At 36.8% G+C, this 16,732-nt stretch overlaps 1 protein-coding gene across 1 annotated transcript in view; it reads left to right on the forward strand.

The window, feature by feature from the left end:
- The window catches only part of Glut1 (Glucose transporter 1), a 209,758-nt gene that overhangs the window by 151,603 nt on the left and 41,423 nt on the right, over positions 1–16,732 (forward strand). The window contains 5 exon segments of the mRNA XM_073984030.1: positions 2,693–2,949; positions 6,185–6,309; positions 6,382–6,660; positions 6,767–7,044; positions 14,199–14,321. Of these exon segments, the coding sequence (XP_073840131.1) occupies positions 2,693–2,949; positions 6,185–6,309; positions 6,382–6,660; positions 6,767–7,044; positions 14,199–14,321 (1,062 nt within the window).

The raw sequence follows: 16,732 nt of genomic DNA on the forward strand, positions 1-16,732 counted from the left end.
TGATTTTCATCAGATAAGGTATTCTATTCCTCTAAGGAATAAGCTTTAACGAGGAGGAAGATCTTAGTAATTCATACACGAAAGGAAACTTTTTGTTCCTATTTATTTCAATACAGTTCGAGGTGGAGGGTATAAAAAGTTCGGTCCGGCTTAACGCCGTTCTTACTTTATCTTGTATGGGATGCCAATATTCTCTGGGATATGGGCATTGATAGCACGAAGCTATGCTTCCTCTAAGATGGCATTTGTTGTTGTGGCATAATTTCTTCTACATGCAACAAAATTGGTCTATATCGTATGCTATTATTTTATTTATCTTTAGTTTTTATTTTCTAATATAGTTTTAATAAATTATTTAATAATTTGTAAGTAAATAAAATACATTTTTAATTGTAAATTTTGTGTTTTACTTTTGTTCTTATTAATCCGATTTTAAAATATTTGAACATATATATATATATTTTTTTTTTACGACAAATACTATACCGCAGACTTTGTTTTTTACCTGAGAGGACACTAAATCAAATATGTATGTATATGGGGATTTCCGAATAAAATCGGACACTTTTGCAAAAAGTGATTTTTGATTTCCTTTATTTCTTGCTGTGTTGCTACTGCTCCTCAACAAAACAATTCAGTATATTTTCAGATTTTTTTTTTGACCAACGGTTCCAGAGATATCGCGCCTTGAAAAAGTCGAATTCTGTAAATACTACATGCAAAGAAATACTCTTAACTTCTTTAATATTGGTCCAAATAGAAGAAAATCGTTTTTGTATTTTTTCATTTTTTATCAGCTATCTTACAAAAAATAGAAAAAATGCACAGTGGGAACGGGTGCAATTTCGCTTTTAATATTAAAAATCAATTTTTATCAATGATTGGACTCTTCGATGTTCTTGAAATTTTTGTATTGAACTATGATTAGTTACAGAGATTTGAAGTCCTATTTGGTAGTGGGACACGAATAAGTACTATGTTTTTCCTAATGTTTTAAAATTTGTCAATATAATATTTTTTTTTAACCAGTGTGAAACATTTGTTATTTTACCAAAAATAAATACAAATTACATTTAATTTAACATTTGTTTTGTTGTTTTATTTAGGAATGTATCTTAAACATCTTAAAAACTGCTTCATTTTTTGAACATGAAAAATGAAATAAACTAAAATAAAAATAAATTAATTAAATTGATAATCAAATAACCACACTTGCAAATTATATGAATGGGCATCCGAGCCGAAAATTTACCAAATAATAACGTCATATTTTCTTCAGAAGATGATGATTTAAATACGAAATAGGATTTAAATTTGAGATATGCAATGGCTAAAACAATAGCGGGCACAAAAAACTTCATTCAGTAATACCCACTAATGCTGGTACAATATTTTGCTGAAAAATTTTTCAAAATCGAAAATTGATGCAGTTTTTAAGATGTTTAAGATAAATCACTAAATAAAATAACAAAACAAATGTTAAGAATGTAATTTTTTTAATTTTTATTTAATTATTTATTTATTTTTTTGCAGTTTTTAAGATGTTAATCAGTAAATAAAATAACAAAACAAATGTTAAGAATGTAATTTTTTATTTTTTATTCAATTATTTATTTATTTATTTATTTTGTAAAATAACAAATGTTTCACACTGGTACAAGGGAAAAATTTAAAAAAAATTAAGAAAAAAATAGTAATTGTTCGAATCCCACTACCAAATAGTACTTAAATTTTTTTGTAATTAATCGTAGCTTAAAAAAATTGAAGAACATCGAAGAGTACAATCATTGATAAAAATTGATTTTTAATATTAAATCTGGCATTTTTGTATTCTATTCTTTATACGATAGCTGATAAAAAAATACAAAAAAAAAATATGTTTTCTATTTGGACCAATATTAAAGAAGTTATGAGTATTTATTTGCATATAATTTTTACAGAATTTGACTTTTTAAGGCGCGATATCTCTGGAACCGTTAGTAAAAAAATCTTAAAATATACTCAGATGTTTTGCTGAGGAGCAACATCAACACTGCAAAAAATAAAGGAAATCAAAAACCACTTTTTGCAAAACAGTCCGATTTCACTCAAAAACCCCCATGAACAAGTATAAAGATGCAAATAGGCACTGGACAAAAATTGGTAGTCAAAAGTGCATGTTCTCCCTTGATACTGTAATATCGGAAATAATGACAAAAAATAACGTACTATACATTTACGAAATCCAGCGGATTTCAATTGTCAATTACATTATCATTTATCAATTTTTTTTTTTTAATTTGGAACTCACATGTAATCCACGAAATTTCGTAAATAAAAACGTATTCTTAGATTTGTGAGTGGATCAGTTTTCAATTCCTTTGATGATACATTTGCATTAACTTTTAATTCGTTTATTATATTTTATTATTTAATTTCCTTTCTTTTCATTCATTGAACAGAAATTCTTACAACAAAAAGATTCCAGCCTCATATTCATTTCCAAAACAAAACATGTCATTTGCCAACTTTTTTTTAGATAAACCACATATCTTTAATTTTGTTCCCCCTTTAGCCCCATATTTTTATTTCCATCTTAAAAAGAAAAGAATTCAATTAAAGACAAGAGTTTTAAAATGAGCCTCCGTTTTTAGCACCCTCCATAAAATCGACATAAATAATTCACATGTTGTTTTTCTGTTTCTTTTTTCAGGGTCTTACCTTTTTCCTAACATACTCAATATTTTCGGCGGTATTGGGTATGTTACAGTTCGGTTATAATACCGGTGTGATAAATGCGCCCGAAAAGAATATTGAAAACTTTATGAAGGATGTGTACAAAGATCGCTTTGGCGAGGATATCAGTGAAGAATTTATACAACAGCTGTACTCTGTGGCGGTATCAATATTTGCCATTGGTGGTATGCTGGGCGGTTTCAGTGGAGGTTGGATGGCGAATCGCTTCGGAAGGTAAGTGAGAAAGAATCTTTATTTTATGTATATGGTAAAATATTAAATGTTACGGCTATTCGTATTGGGACATAACTATTGCGTTGGAATGGGGTAGTATGGTTGTTGTTGCAGCAGCTTCAACATGTATGTGTATGCCTTCATTTTATTGATTCGGCTCTGCCCCAACTACAAGTTTAGAAAGGATGCCACCTAGATAGGATTAGTTCAAAGTGAGAGTGGAGTTAGGTGAGTTTGGTTGAATGGCCAGTTAAAAGGGTGCAACGTATTATGCAGACCGGTGCCGAATGCTAGGCACATGTTCTGCTTTGTGCCATCATTATTGGGCCAATAAGAATTGAGGCGGCTACACCAACCAGATCTTAGTTGCGCCAACACGTCTCTCGTTTGCCTTGGCGGTAAGTTATCTTCGAGGACAGCATTCATACTATAGGCTCATAAGGCCTCAGCGACTGAATCAGTGTGAATATCTCTCAAACATACCTGTTAATATTGTTCATCTAGATGTTCTCTTTTGTATCTCTGGGTCTCCCTCTCCAGATCACGAAGATCCTCAGGGGCCTATCCATTAGGTGTTGGTTTGGATGGTTTTATGAATAATCTAATCTGCCTGATAAGATTGTTGATCAAGAGGTTCTCTTTTGTGTCTCTGAACCTATATCTCCTAATCACAAAAATCATCCCTGACTCGCCTGGGCGTCAGGGGCCTCCATTATGTGGTGGTTTGGATCGTTTTGCCTATAACATCCAAGCAAATACTGCATCGACAATATTCTCTTGTGCCGACGCACCGGCAGAATCATAGACTCCTCAAGCATATGTTCCACTGAAGGCATGAGGAGACACCCTGTTGCTTTTCTCAGGGCTGCATTCTAGGAGGTTTGCAAGTTATTCCATTGGCAAAACACACTGGCGCCGCATAGCTTACCACAGACCGAACTATCGCGTTGTATGTGGTTAACAAGTTTTCTTTAACCGCACCTCAAGTGCTACCGGCTAGAGGACCTTGTTCCTGTTTCTCATCTTATAGCAGATATCGGCGGCATGCGCGGACGACTTGTATCGAATGTGATCCCCAGAACTTTTGTGTAGTTTATGGTCGAAATTATTGAATCGTCCACCTGTACATTCAGTGGGAGCTTCATTTGCGCTGTTCATATGGTTAACAGTGTGGCTGTAGACATAGGAGTGGATATTTTTATAGTCCTCACGTGATAGAACGCAACAAGATCGATGAGATAGGCGTTTAGCCTGTTACGAATGCTATCAATCCGCGTACGTAATTAACTCCATGCCGTTGGGAGGGCGTGGATTGGCAGAAAGTAGAGGTAGAGGTTAAACAGTTCCGGACATATCACCCCTCCCTGTTTTATACTACGGTTTGGACTTCTTGTTTCTGAATTCCACGTATGACTGGCAACCACACAAATAGTTGGTGAACCAGCGTTTCCGAAAAGGCCGGAGGGTAGTATTCTCGACATGCTCGAACGGCTTAGCATGACTGACCGTATCAAAAACTTTGGTCAGATCCAATGCTACCATCACTGTTCTGTGGCACGGTTTGTCCTGGTTGAGTCTGTTGTGGTAATATGCAGCTTTCGGAACCCGTGCATAACACGCTCTGATGCTGAGGAGGAGTAATGCCTCAAGTATCTTTGCTACTGGTGATTGAAGTGAGATCAGCCTGTATGATTCATCTTTGCTGGTATCCTTGCTAGGTTTCAGCAGCGGGACCACCCTGCCCATCTTCGGCGACTATTAGGGTTACTAGCGATAGGTTGATGACCTTAAGTGGTTCCTCTTCGGCTTGAAGAGATCGCAAACGACTTAAAACACTTCTCTTCGCCTTGTAGCCCACAAACACCTCTTCGGATCTGCCATAGCCACACAGCTAAATTTGACAGATGTCCGATCATCCTTCTTATCAGGCTTCGATAGCGCTTTAACCGTTGTCCACAATTTACTACAACCGGTTCTAATGTTGCAGCACTTCAAACGCTCTAGCCACTCTTTCCGCTTGTGTCCACCGACTAACCTATTGTCTTCCACTGTCAGTTCTCTGACTCTGGGATCACTAGAGTTCGTACGGCGAAGCTCACCACGCTCATTTGCTAATCCCGTCGCCTCTGCTGGGAAATTAGGTCTTACTTCGGGTATTCGACCAACAGGAATACGGCTGTAGCAGCGATGTCTCGGAAATTCCTCTCTGCTACCCGAACAACAGAGGGATTGGGCAGTTCTCTCAAGCGTTGTTTAGTGAATTCCCTGAATCCTTGCCAGTTAACTTTTCCATTGTTAACGAAAGTACGGCGTTCAGAGGTTATGAAGTCGGGTGGTCTATTGATGGAGATGAGGATAGGGAGATGGTCCGACCCAAGGGATATGATGGGTTGCCAAGTCACGTCATTCGTCAGACCAGGTGACAAGATGGATATGTCAAGCGAAATATGCTATTCTCCTCTAATCCTGGTGGCAGCATCCTTGTTCACGGTGCAGAATGCGGAGATATCTATTTGCTCAGACGGTACTATGCCTCTCTGGTCATTCCCTAGGGTTGAATGCCATAGCTCATGATGCGCATTGACCAGCCGGTTATCACCTTCCAACAGTGCCCAGATGTCAGCCGAATAACTCAGGACACAGCTATTAATCGCGCGATATACACATTCAACAGTTCTATCTCGGCGGTTTCACACTGCACCACTACCCCCATATACTCCTAGTATATAAAGGTCGATCTCAAGCGAGATACGTCTATACTGGACAGACGGTTGCAATAGGATTACAAGTACCTCACCCCTACTTCTCGTACAATCCAAGCGAAGAACGTTGTATCCATCACAACTCGGAAGACTGCAGGTATTGTTCAGCCTCGTTTCCTGAATCGCCGCGACCATTTTATTTCTTCGACTCATAAAATCCACGTTTAAACTGCAGTAATGTCAGAAGTGGCGGCCCCTGTGCGAGAAGATGTTTCCTCGGGTCAATAGAGCCGGCCGCGGTGGAATTGGGGTAGTATGGTAGGACAATCTAACGTGGCATTTACCCACAGATATTTTTGAACAGACAATAGCAAACAAATGCACCTTTGACCCATACAAATTAATATGGAAACAAAAATTGCTCGGTTGGCACGGGTTAACCATTCATATAATAATTTCTTAATATCTTAGGTATCTATTAAAAATGATTTCGAAAAATATTGATTTTAAATTGTGTTTTTCTTTCATTACAGAAAGGGTGGTTTATTATTAAATAATGTTTTGGGTATAACCGGTGGCTGTTTAATGGGTTTTACCAAAGTTAGTCATTCCTATGAAATGTTATTCCTTGGCCGTTTTATAATTGGTGTTAATTGCGGTAAGTAGCAACAGCAACAACAACAATAATAAGTTAACAAAGTACATTTTAATAAGTGATGTATCCAAACAGGTCTCAACACATCATTAGTGCCAATGTACATTTCCGAAATTGCCCCTCTGAATTTAAGAGGTGGCCTAGGTACTGTTAATCAATTGGCTGTGACTGTAGGTTTACTATTATCCCAAGTATTGGGTATTGAACAAATTTTAGGAACCAATGATGGCTGGCCCATTCTATTGGGTTTGGCTGTCTGTCCTGCAGTTTTACAATTAATCTTACTGCCGGTATGTCCAGAATCTCCTAGATATCTGTTAATTACCAAACAATGGGAAGAAGAAGCTAGAAAAGGTAAAATAAAAACAACAACAATAAAATTAAATCACAACAAATGACTCTAATTAATAATTATTTCATTCTTGGAATTTCCGTTTTTTTTTCCTTCTCGTTCAATTAGCACTCAGACGTTTACGTGCCTCAAGTACCGTCGATGAAGACATCGAAGAAATGCGTGCCGAAGAGCGTGCCCAACAATCCGAAAGTCATATATCCACAATGGAACTGATATGTTCGCCCACACTCAGAGCCCCTCTGATCATTGGCATTGTTATGCAGCTATCGCAACAATTCAGTGGTATCAATGCTGTTTTCTATTACTCAACATCACTGTTCGTTAGTTCGGGGCTATCGGAAGAAAGCGCCAAATTTGCGACAATAGGCATTGGTGCTATCATGGTGAGTAATGGACAACGCATTGCCTTCGTTTTTTGAGAAACCCTGAAAACAAAAACCGAGAGTCGAATGAATCGTCATTTCGATTTGTGTGAAATTTCATTGTGTATACATGTCTTCGTTTAAAGTCATTTGGACTAAATGTGATGAGGGAGATGATGATGTCTGGCAAAAGGCGGCGGCCAACAAAAAGATTACTTCCAGTGACTGCAATTAATTTATTGAATAATACAATTCTTGGCGACATCAACACAAAATTGAACATAACTTCAAAATAATGCTGGCACAATAAAAACAACAGTAAATAATTATTTTTTTCTAGCGAACGGAAGAAGAAAGGAAGGATTCTTGAACACCGGGGTAACAATCTTCAAGCAATTCGAGGGCGTAGTTTCAAGTGGCCTATCATCGAACTTAAACTAAGTTTGGACAAAATATTACGATAACCCAAAACTTGAACAACATCGAGAGTTATCGTGCGCACCAGCCAGTTAGAGAGACGGACTTTATGGCGGCCCAATAAAACGAAAAAGTTTTTTTCTTGAAAGACCTACCACCTTTTTTTTCCATTTGATCCAAGAACCTTATATATGAAACTATATGGCGATCGGTTAACCCGTGCCACCAAAGATGCATTTTCACGAAAATTCTATAAAATCCGCATTTATGGTCCAATGGATAAATTTTTATACCCTACACCACTATGTGGGGAGGGTATTATAAGTTGGTTTTCGACAAAAAGTTTGTAACGCATCGAAATAATGGTCGTAGACCCATACTTATATATACCAAAATGAATGTCTCGACGAGCTGAGTCGATCTGGCTATGTGTGTCCGTCCGTCAGTCCGTCCGTCTGTCCGTCTGTCCATCTAAACCTTGTAATCACGCTACAGGTCGCAATTTTGATCGGATCGTCACGAAATTTTGGATGTTGATGGGGGTCCCGGAGGGGAAGAAGCCTATTGATTTTGGTGATGTTCGGATAATATTTAGGGGTCGGAAAGGGCAAAAAACTTAGGTGGATAAAAAGACAACGTTTTTTTCCAAAGCAAATATTTCAGCTTCTGTATGGGGTATACCAAAAGCAAAACCTGACAATGAAAGTAGAAAATATCACCTTTCTAATGATGTACAGCAGGTGCTCGTAGGTGATCAAACAACGAAGATATCACAATAGCAGCAAATAAAACCCCAATTTTCATTTTTGCGATTTTAATTATATTGACGAATATCACAGCTTTGTTTAAAAATATTCCAAAAGCAAAGCCTGACTATGAAAGTAGAAGATCCCGTCTTTACAATGATGCAAACTAGGTCGGCGTAGGTAACCAAATAACGGAGATTTCGCAATAGTCGGTAATACATCCCATTTTTCTATTTTTTTGGAAATCACGCTACCGGTCGCAATTTTGATCGGATCGTCACGAAAATTTGAGGGTTAATGGGGGTCTCACAGATGAAGAAGCCTATTGATTTTGGTGATGGTCGGATAATATTTAGGGGTCGGAACGGGCAAACATTTATTTGGAGAAAAGGTCTACGTTTTATTTCAAAGCCAATATCTCTGTTTCTTGAAGAGGTATATCAAAAGCAAAACCTGGCAAGGAAATTAGAAAATATCACCTTTACAACGACGTAAAGTAGGTTGTCGTAGGTGGTCAAATAGCAGAGATATGGCAATAGTCGATAATGCATCCCATTTTCCGATTTTTTTGTAATCACGCCACAGGTCGCAATTTTGATCGGATCGTCACGAAATGGGTGCCACCGTGGTGCAATGGTATGCACGCCCGCCTTGCACGCAGAAGGTCGGTGGTTCGATTCCCCGGCCAGGCAACACCAAACATTTTTCAACTGTGGCAAAATACCCCTCAGTAATGTTGGCGACATTTCCTGAGTATTTCAGCCTTGAAAAACTTCTCTACAAGTGGTGTCTTAGGACACGCCGTTCGGACTCGGCGATAAACAGTAGGTCCCATATCATTGAGCTAAATATGAATCGGGGTGCACTCATTGATATGAGAGAAGTCTACCTTGTCCCGTATGGGATGTTGTGGAACAATGTTTTTTTTTGTTTGTTTTGTCACGAAATTTTAGGGGTTAATGGGGGTCCCACAGAGGAAGAAGCCTACTGATTTTAATGATGGTCGGATAATATTCAGGGGTCGAAATGGGCAAAAACTTATTTGGAGAAAAGGTCTACGTTTTATTTCAAAGCCAATATCTCTGTTTCTTGAAGAGGTATATCAAAAACAAAACCTGGCAAGGAAAGTAGAAAGTATCACCTTTACAACGTAGTAAAGTGGGTTGTCGTAGCTGCTCAAACAACAGAGATATCGCAACAGGTCGCAATTTTATCGGATCGTCACGAATTTTGTGGGTAGATGGGGGCCCCACAGAATAAGAAGCCTATTGATTTTAATGACAGTCGGATAATATTTAGGAGTCGGAATGGGGAAAAACTTATTTGGAGACAAATTCAAAGTTTTATTCTTTGTGAATATATCGGCTTCTAGTAGGGGTATTCTAACGGCAAAGCCTGTCAATGGAAGAAGAAAATATTACCTTTACATTGGTGTAAAGCAGGTTGGCGAAGGTGGTCAAACAAGGGAGATACCACAATAGTCGGTAATGCATCCAATTCTTCCATTTTTTGCAATCAAGCTACAGGTCGTAATTTTGATCGGATGGTCACGAAATTTTGGTTGCTTATGGGGGTCCCAGAGAGAAAGAGGCATATTATTTTTGGTGGTAGTCGGATTATATTCAATAAAAGAAATGTTTACCAGTGAAACGCTTATGCACAGGGGTAGTGGTGTAGGGTATCACATGGTCGGCCCCGTCCCGACTATAGCCTTTGCTCACTTGTTTTTACTATTTTACTGTTGGCTATAAAACGAATCGTACAAAAAGTTGTGAAAATCGGATCGGACTTTGGTATAGCTCCGATAGGTTGATTTTATGTATTTTGGACCCCACAAAATTATACCAAAATATGATCTGATTTTCACAATTTTTGGTAGGATTCGTTTTTCTAGTTAGTACTGTCCTACCTAAAAAGAGATGCCCTAACATCGTGGTTTTATGCAAACACTCATCTGTGTTTTCTGGTTTACCCTATTGTAAATTTAAAAGCCTAATTTAGTAGAACGGATTACATGTCAATTTCCTGTCACGGTATTAGAGGGCTATGCCATCACCGTCCTCAGTTTTTTTTTAAATAAAAATAACAACAACACCTTTGATGACAACCACAGCACCGACCACGAACTACGCAGCACCCAGTGCAAAAAGTGACATTTTTTCAGGCGGGGACTATAGCTCTACACCGACCATAGACGTTGTTAGTGACGCAAATCATATGCAGAGCAGAAAATTGGACGGTCTCCTGAAGGAGAGTGCAACTCGAAGTCGGGAAAGTTTTTCCGTGAGCAACTGTGAAAACAACCCTCTGTCGAACGTTTAGATGAACACTACAGTCATTCCTTCTCTATCGAACAGAGGCGTCTTCCTCAATTATTCTATTGAACATCAACTCAGAGAGACAGAAGGTAACCTCATAAGGGTCATGTCCTTCTAAGACAGGACTCCTTGATGGATGAGTCTGTGGAATAGGAGATGGAACATTACTGTCAAAAATAATAAGAAGGGCTATATATTGCAATAAGTTCGTCGGCAAATTCACAGTTTATGTCTCGCAAGTGATTCCCGGGAGATCAGATTGAAGTTCTTATTCATAATGAACTTCGAGAGGAAGTACCCTTAGTTTAGAGAAGCGTTTGCTACCTATCGAACGAATTTCGATCCCTGACCCGGAGGTAGCCACCAGTCTAAAGATGGCCACATTGGATCCTGGCAAGTTCGGACATCCGATGGTTTCAAGCTGTCTGAGTACCTTGCGAACACCATTCGTGTCAGCGGCAGGAGCAAACAACTTGACTCCATTTGCTCCATCGACATGATCGGAATCCACTACTGTGGTTCACGCAAACAAAACAGCCACACAAGATAAGACTACACTTTTTCAGATGTAATTGGAATCATTTTAGTTGTAATTCAAGAATTCCATTTGTAATTCGACACATTTCTATTGTAATTCGAATTATTATATTTGTAATTCGAATTATTCGATTTGAAATTTGAATTTTTTAATTTGAGCATTGTTGGCGTTTTTTATTGGGATAGCTGTTACAATTTTATTTTTTATTTTTTTTTAAATAGTCTGGCTTAATCCCATTGTTGTTGTTTTAATATTTTAAAACAACAAATTGTTTAGTGGAGAAAGTTTGGCATTGTTCGCCAAGTGGTAAGGCTAGGATCGAAACTAGTCTTCCCTGCCTTACCACTTGACGCAAAATGCCAAACTTTATCCACTAAAAAATTAGTTGTTTTAAAATAATAAAACAAAAACAATGGAATTAAGCCAGACTATTTAAAAAATTATTCCTTTTTATTTTGTTTTTCAAAATAGTCGGGCTTTGTAATTCGAATTATTTCATTTGAAATTCGAATTATTCTATTTGTAATTCGAATTATTCTATTTGTAATTAGTATTATTTTATTTATAATTGGAATTGTTTTATTTGTAATTCTAATTATTACATTTGTAATTCAAATTATTCCATTTGTAATTCGAAGTATTCTATTTGTAATTTCAGATGGAATAATTCGAATTACAAATGGAATAATTCGAATTACAAATAAACTGTTACGAATTACAAATGGAATAATCGAATTACATGTGAAAAAGGTGGAGTGTGAATCTCCCGCCTGCGACTATCAAAAAAAAACTGGTGGGAGAAACAGGATTTGGAAAGGTTCTAGATCTCCGAACATGCAGAGAGCTGCTAAAGAGATCATTCCTAATTCGGTCTGGGAAAGAATGGTCAAGACCGCCTATAAGAGATCTATAAATTATTGCAATAAGTTCGTCAACTAGGTGATATCTCCTAAAGATCAGATGAAGTATCATCAATCAGAGAAGCACTCCCTACCAATCGAACGAAATTCTGTCCCTGTCCCGGAAGTAGCCAACAGTCTAGAGATGACCAAATCGCATTCATGCATGTTAAGAAGCTGTGGCTTCAAGCTGTCTAAGTCCCTCGCGGACACAATTGTTGTCTATGGCAGGGCTGGGCAACTTGACTCAATCGGCCCCATAACATGCTCGGAATGGATTCCGTGTCGAAGTCGGAGAAGCCAAAAGAGCAGACGCAGAAGAAACAGTCACAGAAGGTCTTATATGGTATGCTGCTCAGCCTACGACTGTCGCCAAAGCTGCTGGAAGAAACAAGAGCTGGAAGGGTTCTGGAGCCTCGAACTTGCAAAGAGCTGATAAACAGATCACTATAATAGTTTGGGGGGAAGGATAGGGGATGGAGCGCGAAGAGTCAGGTGGCTGTTATGACTGATGGACCATCAACCTCAAACCATGCTAGTGGCCCGAAGATAACCACTTCACACCTGACGTGTGTGAAGATATCGCGGTCTTCTGAGGATCCACACCAGATGATAAGAGGATGGTGGTATGTTAGTCGGGGAATCACTCGGCTTTATACGCAAAGGTGGCAAATCGCCAGACAGTTCAAGGAGCCTAATTTGGGATGGGAAGTGATAAGTCTGATCCTGAAGGGAGCATCAGTGGGGATCATTTTGCTGCTATAGGAAAGTCGTCTAAGGAAGCCTTTGGTATGGCAGCGATTTATAAGTGCGTTAAACAACTGCCAGGATAAGGAATCGAAAGATTTACTCATTCGGGCCTAAATGGCTCTGACGCACTTTGGGATGGTTACTAGCTATTTGAAATCTCTACAGCCGAGATACCATGAACGTTGCAGCTACAACATGGGTGTCAGTCTCCTCCTATCCCGGATGTGGCAGAGGTGTTGAAGGTGATTCGTATACAGAAGAGAGGCCTCCGATAGCTGGAAATTGGTCAGCTTTTTTCAGGATGGTGGAGGAACAGTAATGAAGTTCAAAATGAACACCATCGGTCTCTTTGGTTTGGTTGGGGTTTCCAGCTTTGCCTACACCAGGACGTTTTTCTCGAATTTGTACATTTAATTGATCCAAATGGTTCCAATAGTACTCTGAATTTATTGTTTTACCCTTTTGCAGATAGTCAATCAATAAAATACCTTTGAAGTCCCAAAAAACCGTTGCCATAACCTTACCAGCCGGTTGAATTGTTTTTGCCTTCTTTGGGGCACTTACTCCAGCTTCAGTCCACTGTTTGGATTGTTCTTTTGTCTCCATCTTTATAGTGGTGGATCCATGTCTCATCAACAGTTATGAAACGACGCTTAAAATCCATTTTATTTTGCTTAAAACGATCCAAACAATCTTGAGAAATGTTCATTCTTATGCGTGTTTGATCGACTGTTAACAAATGCGGCACCCATCTTGCAGAAAGCTTTTTCATCTGTAGTTCTTCATGCAAAATTAAATGGACTCGATCATTTGAGATGCCCATGATATTAGCAATTTCACGCACTTTTATTCGTCGATCATTTAGTACCATATCATGCACTACTGTTGCATATGAAGGAGCACTTTCACCTAACACATTCACCATATCATTATGAATTTCTTGTCCCTATAAACCTTTTTTATGTAAATATTTAATGACAGCACGCGTTTCTAATTTTTCCATTGTAAAAAAATTGCGGATGCGTCTTTTTTGAACACCTGTTTCTATATGAAGGAGTTGCCAGATCGAAACAAAATTTAACATGTATTCATAACAGAGATGGAACTTTCCAAAACACTTAACTTTTTTCTGTTTATACCGCGCTTTTTGTGCTAGACTAAGACGTTTCCGAACTGCCCTCGTACACCATACACCATTGTATGGAGGGTATATTAAGTATGTTTTTCACCTTGTGACTCCTAGTGATCACAAAACGTCGTCACTAAAAATTGTTAAGACATGGAAGAGGCAATTAGTCCATAGTTGACTATACAGATATTTGTTACTATTATTGTGCTCCAGCTGATTTTATGTTTATTCTTGAAATATGTTCAATTTTTATGAAGCCATACCGAATCAAAACTTGGAATTGTATTTATTCAACAAACACACATACACGAAAACTTGAGCAATATTTTTATAAAAATTAAGTATTTTCTTTAAATCTATTTCACAATATTAACACAGGTGGCAATGACATTAGTTTCTATACCTCTCATGGATCGAACTGGACGCCGTACCTTACATCTATACGGCTTGGGTGGCATGTTCATATTCTCGATATTCATAACAATATCATTTTTAATAAAGGCAAGTACTAAATATTTCAATGGCAAAGAGAAACATTTCAAAATGCATTTGGAATGCCAAGATAATATGGTAAAGTATGAGAATTTATTTTATCTAGTTCTACCCAAATTATTTTATGTATGAACGTATTGTATGTTTTCTATGATTTGTATGGTAAACTCTTTTCGATAGTAACCAAGAATTAATTAATTCAATAATTGTGTTTGTTTTACATGAATGGTTTTTATGCCATCCAATCCCAATTCCATTTATAATTATGATTATTTTTTATGCATGAAGTTGTGTGTTAAGAAATACATAAGAGAAAGTAATTCTTAAATTCCCCAAACTTATTTTTGAGAATATATGTATATCAAACAAATTTAAAAGTTAATGCTAAATTTTGGTCATTTCATTTCAAAACTGTGTTCATTCAAAATTAAGGATTTAGTACTTTCGGAAGCAAAAATTCCCTTTTGATGCTTTTTTATACTTCTGGAGTGAAAATAAAGATTGTGGTAGATTTCATATACAGTCTGTTCCAATTACTCCAGAAATGTTACTTAAAAGTTAAAAGTCATACATTCCATTTGTAAAACAAAATAAACTGTTAGTGCGATTTGAAATAAAATGGCCAATATACGTATAATTAAATATAGTGATTTCATCTAATTAAATCTAGAAACCAAAACAGGTAGAGAGAGGAATGTCAAAAAAATTACAATTTAGAATTTTTTTCTACTGCATGGATCATCCCATTTATAAATCATCTTTATTCTTGACTCCGCATTATTGTAATTCGTTTAATTGGAGTTCATCAATGGATTAAAGCGGGGTACACATGATCAGTTTTGACTGTCAGTTTTGCTCAAATAATCGGTTGCTTGCCAGGGTGGCCGTTCATTTTTTGTCAGTCATCAGGCAACCACAAAATATTTTGGTGTTGCTGGACAGTTTGACAGTTATCGATATTTCCGAAAAATCGACAGTCAAAACTGATCGTGTGTACACCGCAAAGGTGTACCGTAATATCCCAGCAAACCAAATGACGGATGTCCGACATATCGGAACAATTTCGGAAGCAAAATCGTTCAGACTTCGTATCGATTTCTATACGATTTTTCGTAGGAGAATTCGTTCAGATTTCGTTCCGATTTCGGAGAAAATGTCCTAAGTAAATTTCCCTTCGAATATGCTAAAGTTTTTCTTCCGATTTCGTTACGAATTCGGATAGATATGTCGGAAACAAATTTCCCTTCGCACAACAACCTCCTTTTGTATATATCTAACAAGCAACATTTTAGTTTGTTTTCGAAAAACAAAATAGTTGGTTAGAAAATTTGCATATACATTTTTTAAATATTTTAAATATAAATGCAACATATAATAATTCAAGCTAGTGCTGATAGACTCAACATATTCGTACACAAAGTTTACATTGTTCTACCATAACTACAAAATGATAACAACAGTGAAAATCATTAGATATCTTTGAAATTATAATCTTCCAATAAAAAACATAAAAAAGAAAATGTATCAATAAAAAAGAGGCATCAGAGAAAAATTTTTTTTATTCCAAAATCGTTCGGAAATCTGTACGAAAATTCGGAGGAAAAAATTCGCATTCCGAATTTCTCAAGGATTTTCATCCGATTTCGTTCCGAATTCTGACCGAAATCGATCCGATTTCGCTCCGACATTTCGTTACGAAATTATGTCAACCACTTCATACAACTTTCGTTAAGATATCGTTACGATTTCGGATCAGATATCGGACGTAACGTCCGAATTTTGTTCCGATTTCGTTACGATATCGGTACGATTGGTTTGCTGGGATGTTACACTTTTCTTTAAAAACACTCCGATTAAATGACACTTATAATGCGGATTTGCTCGGTTATTCATATTTTTTATAAAGCGCCTTAATATATGCAATTCTTTTCATTAAACTTATTCAAAAGCAACGTTATGTAATGTTTACATTGCTAAAATCAGTGGATTTATATTGTCTTTCAATACGTCAAATATCATATTTTCCAAAGTTGAATTTGTAACCGGCTATAGTTCCAATAACCTAAGAAATAATACTCTTATACCGGCGCTTTTAAATATATATTGCCTATATTAAGGTTTTTATTATAAATGGTTGTTTTTATTTATAACATGCTTTTGCACCCTTTCTGCACGATTCTACAAATACAATTAAATATTTAATATATGAATTGCATGTTTTTACGTTTTTCATTGAAATTTATGTTGAAATAAAGCTCCGGATATGTTTTGAATTGCCATATCTGGTTTTTGCTTTGAATATATATTTTGAACAATAGTTTTTATAGTTTTTTCCTTTAGTTTTGTTTTTTAGGCTAAGATTTATTGATTAAATGAGTTTTTAAGTGACTATTTAAGTCATACATTTTAATAAAACAATT

Source organism: Musca autumnalis, unplaced genomic scaffold (assembly GCF_047663935.1).
Source record: "Musca autumnalis isolate F117 unplaced genomic scaffold, ASM4766393v1 scaffold_4, whole genome shotgun sequence".
NCBI lineage: Eukaryota > Metazoa > Arthropoda > Insecta > Diptera > Muscidae > Musca > Musca autumnalis.